The following is a 13,285-nucleotide window of genomic DNA, read 5'->3' as shown; positions in this document are numbered from 1 at the left end:
GGCCTTTCATCACATTCTGCCCAACATGATATGTATTTCAATCATTTTCTATTTTCATTTCATTGTGAAGTAGTCGATATCCTTGAAAGAAAGAGCTCAAAAAAAATCTCAATGAGAAACAATACAGCTGCACAAAGAAAACACATTTGTAATGTTGCATGTCTCAGCCAACGTATCTTGCATCTGATTCCCAATGAGAGACAAACCAGAATGGCAAACATTATTAAGGCAGATTCTCAATTAAAGCAACATGGGCTAAGATAAAAGGTGAAATGTTTCAGGAGAGCATAGGGGGGAAGTTCTTCACTTAGGAGGTGGTGAGAGTGTAGATGAGCTGCCAGTGCAAGTTCAACATTTAAGAGAAATTTGGATAGGTACATAAATGGGATGGGTATGGATGTCTATGGTCCAGGTGCAATTCAATGGGACTAGGCAGACTAATAGTTTGGCACAGACTAGATGGGCTGAAGGGCCTGTTTCTGTGTTGTAGTGTTCTATGACATTATATGATCCTCCTTTTATCATGCCTGTCTGCATAGCTTTATTCAGTTTACAAAGGGAACATTCTGCCCCCCACCTTGCAATAAAAAATGAACCCAAAAGACAAAGGCTGTATAACTAAACAAGCAATCCCTTTTAATATGTACTTTTTAAGTCATTAAATAGTTAACTGTGGTCAGCAAGATTAAGTTTGGAAATGTAGAGGTTCATTATTTTCATTCATCAATAAATTTTCTTCTGACTTCTCTTGCAATATGATTCTGATCATACTGCAATCTGTAACACATGGCCCTAAGGATCCAAGCCTGTCGCGTGGTTATTTACAGATGTTGAAACCCACTGTGAATGTTGAAGGTGCAATGAGGACACAATAAGGCTCACCTTAGAATTTGACGTAGACTCCAAAAAACAGAGTCGATTGCCGAAACCCTCAGCAGCGAGACAGAATTTGAGCTGCTCTTTGTGGAGAGTGGCACTGCACTGCAGCACAACTTCATCGTTCTGCAAGAAGAGGAACAAAATGCACACATGATTTAGGGTTCTCCATCCAGCTGGCTTACACCACACAGGCCACACATAACACAGAACAGTCATTTAAAGTCATTTAGAAACAGCATCCTATTACATTCCAAAACAATCATTAACACATCCTAACAAAGACACATACAATCTTAAAAGAAAAGCGTTCATTAACTCAGAAATACTGTTCATGGAAGAGAAGGGAAAACCAGAATATGACTTGTCACATACTAGGCAAGGCCTGGATATTGTCTGAGTCATGCTGCATTTGGTTGAGGAATCATGAACTGTTTCTGCCTGCTCTTGCTCCATTGAACTTATCATATCTTCTCTTAACTCTCCAGCCTCTCCCTACATACATGAAGGATACCTCTCAGTTCTCTACCATTTTGAAAACTTCCAAATTCCCTGGTCCTACTCAACTCATCGCTATGTGTACATGCTCATTCCCCCAACAGAAAGGTCTTAGGCCCTTCACTTCATTCTGGAACAAAGCCCCATGCAGTTCCCCTTTACTAACACTCTCAACAGCCTGGGCAGAACTTGCTCTCACCATCATCAACTTACATTTTGATTCACCCACTTTCTCCATGGGCACTCCCTGAGCCTTACTTTTGGTTAGCTGCATGAAACAGTCCTTGCTGCAAACCTGCACTGGCAAGCCCAGCGTGAAAGTTGTCGCTGCACCTCTCTCTGCACGCTGACAGACATTCATTCGGGAAGGTAAGGAAGGACGCCACCATCACCAGTGCAACTTCCATGAGGGCAGAGTACAGTTGTGCTGGACTCCAGCTGCGCTTGAGCAACCTGACAGGGAGGGCCTTTCTCACCACCAGCCAAGCAAGGCACTTATTTGAAATATCTGGTGATGAGGCATTCTACCAAAAGACAATCTGCTCGCAAAACCATCCCAGAGGATCCATCATCACCTTCCTCCACATGGCCTTCAGAGCATTTTGAAATATATATATATATAACACAAAGAAAAAGAACACATATATAACACAAAAAAATCAGCGCAGATACTCTTTAAGATTTTACTGTCATTTGGTCAATGCATTCTGTCCGGTTTTTTTCTATGAAACAGCACCAGGGCCACTCTTGCAGCTTCCCAGTGTAATACACCATTTCAATATTTGAGGGGCTTTCCCCCAACTCAGCCCCTCCATGTGTAGCAGTGGAAGCCTGAAAGTGTGCCCTTTCCCCCACAGACAATTTGCATTGGCTACATCATGCTTTAGTGCATCTCTTGGGATATACGGCTGCAGCCCGGAATGTGTCTTTCAGCCGCCATCTTTTAGGGGCATCTCAATGTGCTGGAAGACCCAGAAGTTCTGGGCAGACCAAAGACAGTTATGCACAGATTTGGTGACTTCCAGCAGCACTTGATGTCTGTGTCAGTGTGTGCCCTGGGAACAGCTCATACATCAGAGTCTGTTAACGTAGCTGCGTGGAATCAATTGAGACAAGGACCCTTGCATTCTTCTACATAAGTGCGTGAACACCTCTTACCTACCACCTCTGACCCGAGGGCATCATGTATTGGGAATGATGTTTCACAAATTTTAAAGGGAAGCTCAATACGGCAAACTTTAAATTCAGGAACCACCCCTTTAAGATGTTTCAGGGACAGTCATGTGCAAGTACGACAAAGTGTGATACAGCCAGTTGACATCACTGTGTATATGTGGATACTTCACCTGTGGAGACAAGTATAGAGTGACCGGGTACAATGTGTTCTTCAAGGGCAATGATTTACATTCCTTCATTCATTGCATCAAGTAAAGAAACTTCTGGTGATGTGGCTCACCTCAGCAAGACTAAAACTGTAAACCTACATTCCTCGCTCAGTAATCCCAGTCAGCGCATTTGAAGTAATGGATGCATGGTGGCACAGGAGCTGATTTCACATTATGTGACAGTGATATACGGGGTCATAATTTTCTCATGATGAATATCACCAATTGTTCCCCTACACGGGTCCCTCATCCTTACGGATCCAGAGCGGGATTTTTATTGCTCAATATCGAGCTAAATGATCATAGCAGCAAACCTGTACTCTGCATACTGACGGCAGAAACACTGCACACCCTAGTGGGTGTTTAAAACTCGTTATAAAGGGCAGAATGAAAAGTTATCTTTCAGACCCATGAACAGTCCCATTTATCTAATGCACATGCATGAACTACATGTGGTTTTACAGAGGGATCACTTTCCCTACAATTTTGATAAAAAATAAGTTTAAAAAACACTTATTAACCTAAAGGAAATTAGGCTGATTTAGCTTTTTAAACTGCTTGCAGTTGTTTTTACTGCCGCCTGCGAACACTGCAGCTCACACCATGCCCAGCACTGGAAGAGATTGCTTTTCTATGAAGCCAACCATCCAGTATTCTTCCCATTTCAAGGTATAAAATTGTACTATTTCCTTCAGAGTGACACATTCTCCTTAAGGCACCCCCCCCCCCCCCCCACACACACACACACAGGACATGCCTTGTTCTCGTTGCTACCATCAGGAAGGAGGTACAGGAGTCTGAAGGCATGCATTGATTTTTGCATTTGAAACAATGGAATGAAGTTGCATGTTTGGATGCTTTCTACCGTGCATCTGTAGAAGGATGAGAGTACAGATGTGCGTAGTCCGGCTCTCTCGTCCAAGTCCTCCTCAGAGATGAGGAGGAATTTCTATAGCTAGAGAATGGTGAATCTGTGGAATTCATTGCCACGGGTTGCTGTGGAAGCCAAGTCATTGGGCATATTTAAGGCAGAGGTTGATAGATTCTTGATGGGTCAGGGCATGAAGGGATACAGAGAGAAGGCAGGAGACTGGGGTTGAGAGGGAAATGGCACAGCAGACTCAATGTCCAAAAGGCCTAATTCTACAGCTATTTCTTATGGTCTCTTCAGCTTCCTCAGAAAGCAGAATCATTGGTGAGCTTTCTTGATTGTGTAGGATGTGTTCTGGGATGATGAAAGGTTGTATGTGATATGCTCTCCCAGAAGTTTGAAACTGCTTACAGTTCTACTGCTGTGCCACTGATGTAAAGAGTGCTTTAACATTAAGGACTACCAATTAGATTATAAGATATAGGAGCAGAATTAAGCCATTGGGCCCATCGAGTCTGCTCTACCATTTCATCATGGCTGATCCAATTTTCCTCTCAGCCCCAATCTCCTGTCTTCTCCCCATATCCCTGACCAATTAAGAATGCTTCCCTATTTTCTAATGTAGAACTGTGACAGGAATTTGTAAATAATAAACAATAGAGGTACATTATCAAATATTACTCTTGATAGTGTTCTATCAGAAGTGTGGCAGGATTTTCTCTAACAATCCCATTGACAGGGATGTGGATTTATCTCATTAAAAAAAAACAACCTTGATCGTGCGACATCTTTACACAGAAGTCACAGTAAACAATGAAGATAACGCTCACGTCTTTGAATGTAGTTTTCTAACTCATATGCTAGATGTTTGAAATTAACAACATATCTCTTTATTATAATAAACCAAGAAGGCCAACCACAGAACTACTTTGGTTAAAAATCAGATCTGAGGCTGGATATTCCATGGCAAGTGATATCCCCACTGACACCCCAAAACCGTTAACAAGGTACTGTTTACAATGCACAATTCATAGAAATCTTAATGGAAAACCTTCTGCTTGGAACACCCAGAGATGTTAACACGAGTGCAGGCAAGACATCTGCTCGACTGGAATCCCAGTCCCTTTATAAACATTAATTTTTTCCGGAACCAGCCAACAACAGCTATACTCAGCCTGATGCTCCAAAAATGCTGCTGCTTTATTCCATAGTTTCTGAGGGTGAAAGTAAACCAGGTGTAAAAGACTTGTAATGCTGTATGGCTTTCATTTATACTGTTACAATTGATACAGAATTTACACGATGATACTAGAAGAAACTTTGATCTGCAGAAAATGTTTTTTGCTCCTCCCTCTTCAACTTGAATTCAGAATAACCTAACCTCCCCCCTTAATTCTTCCAACCTCCAGCTCCCATGGGTGCCCCACTCAAACAGCTTACTGAGGTCCATAGAGATAACACCCACTACCCCAGCATGCATCGACTTCCTCAGGAAACTTGAGCAAGTTCGTCAGCCACGACCTGCCTCAGACGAAGGCTTGTTGACTACCCCCAATAAGCTTGTGGTTTTTTGTGTGTGTGAGTGCTCGGGTTTAGAGTGAGAGGCAACCGAGGTGTACTGTTATTTACACGCACACTCAGCAGCTACTTTCTTATGCACCCGCTCATTAATGCAAATAACTCAGCAACCAATCATGTGGCAGCAACTCAATGCATAGAAGCATGCAGACATGGTCTAGAGGTTCAGTTACTGATCAGACCAAATATCAGAATGGGAACAAAATGTGGTCTAAGTGACTTTGACCATGGAATGACTGTGGGTGCAAGATGGAGTGGTTTGAGTATCTCATAAACAGATGATCTCATGGGATTTTCAGACTCAACAGCCTTTAGACTTTACAGAGAATGGTGCAAGAAACAAAAAACAGACATCCAGTTTGTGCCACCTCAGTGGGCAAAAACATCTCATTAATGAGAGAGGTCGGAGGAGAGTGGCCAAACTCACTCAAGCTGACAGGAAGGCGACAGCAACTCAGATAACCAGGCGTTACAACAGGGATGTGCAGAAGAGCATCTCTGATTGATAGCACATCAAGCCTTGAAGTGGATGGGCTTCACCTGCAGAAGACCACAAACATACACTACTGACACTCCTGTGCCTAGTGTCACTTTATGGACAAGCAATCAATGAGTATAAGCTTTCTTCTGTATTTATATTTATGGTGTTTTAATTATTATTGTGTTCTTTATCTTATTGTGATTTATTTATTTTTTTATCGCGTCTGGAAAAACAATGATTCAGATGTGACAGAATTAGGATGGCAGGTTTTCTTCTCTTAAGGGCGTTGGTGAACCAGAGATGTCTTTGAGTCTCCATTTCTAATGCCAAATTTTAATCCTGGATTTATTTAACTAAATTGAAGTTCATGGTGTGATTCAAACTCCTACCTCTAGATCTGAGCCTCAAGAATCTGATTCAGTTACTTAACCACTTCCTTCTCTACATTTAGTTTTTCTGTGACATTGAAGTGGCCTTCAGTTTATGTGACCAAAAACGAGTAAATCACCACGGTAGTGTCGCGGTTAGCGGGGCAATGGAGTTCAAAGTTCAATTCCTGCCCAACTGAAAGGAATCTCAGTGCGTCCCTCCCGTGGAATGTGTGGCTTTCCCTTGCGTGCTCCGGTTTCCTCCCACAGTCCAAAGACAGACCGGGCAGGTTAATTGATCCTTGTAAATTGTCCTGTGGTTAGGTTTGCATGAGATCAGGTTTGTCAAGGGTTGCTGGGCTTGAAGGACTGATACAGCATTCTCTGTGCTGTATCTTTAAATGAGTAAGTAGATAAATGTCAGATGAAGCAACTAATGAAATCATTAAACTAAATAAATTGGAGTCAAGAGATGGAATTTTCATCTACTGCTGGACCCTGCCTGCTAGACACATATGCCAGTTTGGCAACAACATTAGCAAACTTTTGAATAATTTCTGGAGAACCAGGAGGCCAGACTGAAAAAATACTGTTGTCAGAAATGTCTACTTTGCCCCTTTTCACCCCCTCTAACCCCCTGTTCGGTAGCGTTTCCTGTCTCAGCAACAAACAGAACAGTTGGATTTCCTAAGCAGCCTGTCTTGCCGATTGGTTAGCAGCCTGAGTGTGCTCCTGTGGTACCAAGAGCTCACTGACTTTTCATTAATGATGCTAGACCAAAAGAAAAAATCAATCTTCCTGTTAGGCAAACAATGCAATCCAGCCCTCCCACTGCTGCCCAACAATCTCTCTGAACCCATTCCACAAAATATTCCTGCATTAGGACATCAAATGACAATATATTTTACTGAGAATCCTAACAATAATGACACAGCATCACCTCAACCTGACGCTGTAATAATTTGCAATGTAATGAATTATATTGAACATACTCTTGCACAGTGGGAGCAGGCTGCTGGAACTTGCTTATAACTCTGTTTTGATCAGTATGTGTCCTTGAATCACACTGCAGTACAGTTCTACAGACACTGGCAGTCACCCAAGGACTAATTTCTATGAGAGTGAGTGCATGGGCATTCAAATGGAGTAAGTCAATGGACTCTGGGAAGGCATCAGAGCATTGCAAATAATCTAACAAAGTGCCCAAAAGCAAAATAGATGGCAAAATAGGTAAATGTGATTGTGTTCCTTTAACTCCCTGTAAAGTGATGTTGTCAAACATGAAGCTTAGGATTATTTACTTATTTACAGTTACAGCATGGAACAGACCCTTCCAGACCAACGAGCTGCATCGCCCAGCACCTACTTATTTAACGCTAGCCCAATCACAGACAATTTACCATGACCAGTTAACCTACTAATCGAGATGCCTTTGGACTGTGGGAGGAAAGCACAGCACATTCGCCTCATCTTCCACCAGATTCTACCTCTCATACGGAGAAATCTACAATGGCCAATCACTCTACCTACCTGAACAACACACACAAAATGCTGGAGGAGCTCAGCAGGCAAGGCAGCATCTACGGGAAAAAGTACAGTCGACATTTTGGGCCAAAACACTTTGGCGGGACTGGAGAAAAAAGGCTGAGGAGTATACAAACAAACTACCTGAACATCTTTGGATGTGAGAGGGAACTGGAGCATCCGGAGGAAACCCATGCGCTCACAGGGAAGAGGTTAACCTGTTCCTTCAACAGGCTGATGCATCAGCAAGGGAGTTGAGGCTGAGTACAGGGCTACGGTGGGAAACTTTGTCACATGGTGTGAGCAGAATCATCTGCAGCTTAATGTGAAAAAGACTAAGGAGCTGGTGGTGGACCTGAGGAGGGCTAAGGCACCGGTGACCCCTCTTTCCATCCAAGGGGTCAGTGTGGACATGGTGGATGATTACAAATACCTGGGGATATGAATTGACAATAAACTGGACTGGTCAAAGAACACTGAGGCTGTCTACAAGAAGTGTCAGAGCTGTCTCTATTTCCTGAGGAGACTGAGGTCCTTTAACATCTGCCGGACTATGCTGAGGATGTTCTATGAGTCTGTGGTGGCCAGTGCTATCATGTTTGCTGTTGTGTGCTGGGGCAGCAGGCCGAGGGTAGCAGACACCAACAGAATCAACAAACTCATTCGTAAGGCCAGTGATGTTGTGGGGGTGGAACTGGACTCTCTGACGGTGGTGTCTGAAAAGAGGATGCTGTCCAAGTTGCATGCCATCTTGGACAATGTCTCCCATCCACTCCATAATGTACTGGTTAGGCACAGGAGTACATTCAGCCAGAGACTCAGTCCACCGAGATGCATCACTGAGCGTCATAGGAAGTCATTCCTGCCTGTGACCATCAAACTTTACAACTCCTCCCTCGGAGTGTCAGACACCCTGAGCCAATAGGCTGGTCTTGGACTTATTTCCACGGCATGATTAACTTATTATTATTTAATTATTTATGGTTTTATATTGCTATATTTCTACACTATTCTTGGTTGGTGCGACTGTAATGAAACCCAATTTCCCTCGGGATCATTAAAGTATGTCTGTCTGTACAAACTCCTTACTTTGACCGTTGACACTCCGAGCTGTAATAGCCTCATGTTAATGCGCTACAGTGCTACCGAACCACGCCCCACCATGACAATAAAGTAAACATTATGGAGGGGAAACTACCCTATGACCACACCCAAATTCTTTGAGAAATGGGAAATTCAACAGAAAGTTAGCACTCAATAATTAGAATCAGAATCACGTTTAATATCACCATCATATGTTGTGAAATTTGTTAATTTAGCAGCAACAATACAATGCAATACATGATGATATAGAAAAAAATCAATAAAGTATATTACAGTACACAAGTATATATATATGTATTGTACACTAAGTAGTTAAATTAAAAATAATGCAAAAACTTAAATAATATAAAAAGTAAGGTAGTGTTCATGGGTTCAATAATAAGGAATTTAGCACCAGTTTTCCAGAGGACATTGCTCAGAATCTGCTGCCATCTTTTCCATGAGGTCATCCCCATCAACACACCTGTAGAACTCACTTAGATGGGCATTATCACAGTTTACACTTGCTGTGTACCATTCATCTAGTCTTCTAATATAAAGAAACAAACTACAACAAATTCAGAGTGGATCAAATGATTAATGCATTTATTATTTTACTTGCAAGGGAAGATATAGTTCCAGCCAAGTTTTGTCTGGAAATATAGCTCCAAAATTGACTCTTAAAATATGGAAAACTACTATAAAAGAATATAATCTAGAGGGAGATATTGCTATTCTTAAATGGTGTGCATATGACTCTGATTTTACACTAAATAAATTGGATGCTAGATTTAAGGACTGGACAGCTAAAGGAATAACAGTTCTTTGCAACATAATGAAAGAAGGAACACTGTTCAGTTTTGAAATGCTTAAAGAGAAACACTTATTAGAAAAACAAGATTTTTATCGGTATTTACAGATGCGACAATATGTTAATAAGACGCTTAAAAATGTAACCAAGGCAAATCCATGCTTGATAGAGCTCTTTAGAAAAGCATATAATTCAGATAATGGTAGCAGAATCATTTCAAGCATGTATAAGGGGTTGTCAGATCTTAAAACACATTCGACTTCATACATTAAAACAAAATGGGAGAAGGAAGGAGGGATAATTATATCTGAGGAAGAATGGACAACAATATGGAGATATCAATGGAAGTGTACCAATTCACAGAAATGGAGGGACTTTAGATGGAAAAACTTGATAAGATATTTTATCACACCCTCTCAGAAATCCCATTATGATAGTAACCTCCCTGTTTGCTGGAGAAATTGTGGAAATCAAAATGCAAATCATTATCATATTTTTTGGGACTGCCCTGTTATCAAAAACTATTGGAGGGGGATACACAATGCCCAACAAGACATCTTTAAATGTGAAATACCCTTGGAGAGTAAGACCATATATTTTGGATATATACCTCAAGAATGGTTGAAAAGAGATAAATATTTAATGAATATACTGTTGGTGGCTGGTAAAAAGACTCTTACTAGGAAATGGTTATCACAGGAGAGCCCAACTTGAAATACATGGATGGAAATTACAATGGACTTTTACAACATGGAGAAGATAACAGCATCTGTTAATCATAAGCTGGAACAATTTGATTCATACTGGGAAAAATGGTTTAACTACATAGTGCTTCTTAGGCCTGATTTTATTCTCACAAATCAATGAATCTGTTGTAAAAAAAAAGATCACTCCCTACTTGTACATAGTTCTTTCCTTTTGCTTGTTTTTTCTTTCCACTCTTTTCTATAAGTGTATACCCCAGATAAATACTTTGTGGAGATTTTGTGATATATATGATTATATGATATATATGTGCAATGTCTGAAATACATCTTATGGAAATGTTTATTTGATGAACTTCAATAAAAAAATAAATTACAAAAAAAAGAGTTATAGCTCCAATCTTCTGTTTAAACTTATATACTTTTTTTAAAACAAAGAACAGTGATTGGGTTGCTCCATTCCATAACTTTAGATTCCTCTGTTATCTTCATTCTTATCTTGTTCTCAGATTTGATCATTAGAAGCTCCTTCCTAGTTCCCTCCCTTATCAAAACATCCCCTCTGGGAGTAAAACAAATTGCCTCTCATCAAAAAAAATAGTGTGTTCCCATATAATGCAAACACACTTGTAATTTTTCTCACCCAAACCGGCAAAGCACCTTAGGATTTCATAGACCACATTTCCTTACATTACATTTTAAAAATGTTACAAATTCATAAGAAGTTCAGAGTTACAGATATATTTCTTCAGCAGTTTGAACGAGGCACAACTGCGCAAGCAGGCGAATGTTGGCCTCTGAGGCAGCGGGAGAGTTTAAAAAGCTAACAGATTAACAGAGCGGGTGACAGAGTAGTGGGAGACAGAGTAGAAAAGCTTTGGCTCAAGAGGCTTCGGTGAGCAGAGGCTGAGGACGAACTTGCTCCCAGTCAGGTAAGGCCGGGTAAGCTCCTGTAATTAATCTAATTAACTTAGGTATTTTTTTCCCCTTGGCGAACAGCCCAGACAGACGGAGGAACAGCAAAACTCACACAGCTAACGGTACAAGCTAACGGTCTAAAAAGTTTGTGTGTTTGGCGAGTTAAGTGGGTGAGTAGACTTATTTTTCCTTGTTTCATTCCTGTAGAATTAGGTAGTAGGGTTAGTGCTTTGTTCAGGGTGTCAGATGTAGGAATCCTGGGAGACCTCCAGTTTTGGATGCTGTTGAGGGGGATGATCTGACAGGGGATTGCCATGGTGACCGAGTCTCTGGCACTGAGCCTGGCACTGTTGTGCAAGAGGGAAGGAGGGAGAAGAGGAATGCAGTAGTCATAGGGGACTCCATAGTCAGGGGGAACAGACAGGAGATTCTGTGAGCCTGATAGAGATACCCACATGGTGTGTTGCCTCCCAGGTGCCAGGGTACAGGATGTCTCGAATCGGGTCCAGAATATTCTGAAGAGAGAGGGCGTCGTGTTACATGTTGGTACCAATGACATAGACAGGAAAAGGGAGGAGGTCCTGAAGAGAGATTTCCGGGAGTTAGGAAGGAAGCTGAGAAGCAGGACCTCCAGGGTAGTAATCTCAAGATTGCTACCTGTGCCACATGCTAGTGAGGGCAAGAATAGTAGGATCAGGCAGATGAATGCGTGGCTGAGAGACTGGTGCAGCGGGCAGGGCTTCAGATTCTTGGATCATTGGGATCTCTTCTGGGGGAAGTATGACCTGTTCAAAAAGGACAGGTTACACCTGAACCTGAAGGGGACCAATATCCTGGCGGGAAGGTTGAATAGAACTGTTAGGGAGGATTTAAACTAATTTGGCAGGGGGATGGGAACCGGAATGATAGAGTGGAGGAGGGGGAAAACAAAAATAAATCTAAGATAGTGAGCAGTAAAGATGTCAGGGAGGACAGGCAGGTGATGGGGCAAACTTGCAGCCATTGGGATGAGTTGCAGTGCAATCAAAGCAAAAGGTACTAAATACTGGACTTAAGGTGTTATACTTAAATGCACGCAGCACAAGGAATAAGGTGGATGATCTTGTCGTACAGCTACAGATTGGCAGGTATGATATTGTGGTCATCACTGATACGTGGCTAAAGGATGCATGTCTCTGGGAGCTGAACGTCCAAGGATACACGGTGTATCGGAAGGATAAGCCGGAAGGCAGAGGGAGTGGTGTGGCTTTATTGACAAGAAATTATATTAAATCATTAGAAAGAGGTGACATAGGATGGGAAGGCGCAGAGTCTTTATGGATTGAGCTAAGAAATCGCAAGGGTTAAAGGACCCTGATGCCATTTATCTACAGGCCTCCAAACAGTTGCAGTGATGTGGACTACAAATTACAACAGGAAATAGAAAAGGCTTGCCAGAAGGGCAGTGTTATGATAATTGTGGGGGATTTTAACATGCAAGTGGATTGGGAAAATCAGGTTGGCACTGGCTCTCAAGAGAGAGAATTTGTAGAATGTCTACGAGATGGCTTTTTAGAACAGCTTATTGTTGAGCCCACTAGGGAATTGGCTGTACTGGATTGGGTATTGTGTAATGAACCAGAGGTGATTAGAGAGATTGAGGTGAAGTAACCCTTAGGAGGCAGTGATCATAACAAGACTGAGTTCACTGTGAAATTTGAGAAAGAGAAGCCGAAATCCTATGTATCAGTATTTCAGTGGCATGAGAGAGGAAATTACAGTGGCATGAGAGAGGAACTGGCCAAGGTTGACTGGAAAGGGACACTAGCGGGAAGGACAGCAGATCAGCAGTGGCTGGAGTTTAGCAAGAATTGAAGAAGGTGCAAGACAGATATATTCCAAAAAAGAAGAAATTTTCGAGTGGAAAAAGGATGCAACCGTGGCTGACAAGAGAAGTCAAAGCCAAATGTACTGCATATGTTAATCAAAATGGCGTCTTCATGGGTAAAAGTAAACCTGCTTCTTTGTTATGCTAACTGGTGAGAGAGTGTTTCTTGCAGAGCATTCTCGAAGCTTCTAGCAGTTTGTTTAGCTTTACAATGGCTGATAACGGGGATTGTATTCATTTGTTAACCAATGGGGGAATGTTATTTTGTCTTGTGGGTCTGGGAGCTGGTTTTCGCGGTCTTTTCGGGGAGTCAGGAAGAAG

The 13,285-nt window shown here is 41.8% G+C and overlaps 1 protein-coding gene across 2 annotated transcripts in view; it reads right to left on the bottom strand.

The window, feature by feature from the left end:
* Positions 1-13,285, bottom strand: part of ryr2a (ryanodine receptor 2a (cardiac)) — a 727,422-nt gene that overhangs the window by 509,440 nt on the left and 204,697 nt on the right. For both annotated transcript variants that reach the window (XM_073050574.1, XM_073050575.1), the window contains exon 2: positions 883-1,002. In XM_073050574.1, the coding sequence (XP_072906675.1) occupies positions 883-1,002 (120 nt within the window). The remainder of the gene's footprint in view (positions 1-882; positions 1,003-13,285) is intronic.

The sequence above is a fragment of the Hemitrygon akajei genome, chromosome 7 (genome assembly GCF_048418815.1).
Source record: "Hemitrygon akajei chromosome 7, sHemAka1.3, whole genome shotgun sequence".
Lineage (NCBI taxonomy): Eukaryota > Metazoa > Chordata > Chondrichthyes > Myliobatiformes > Dasyatidae > Hemitrygon > Hemitrygon akajei.
The sequence above is the reverse complement of the archived record's forward strand: the minus strand, read 5'-3'. Positions and strand labels throughout refer to the sequence as shown.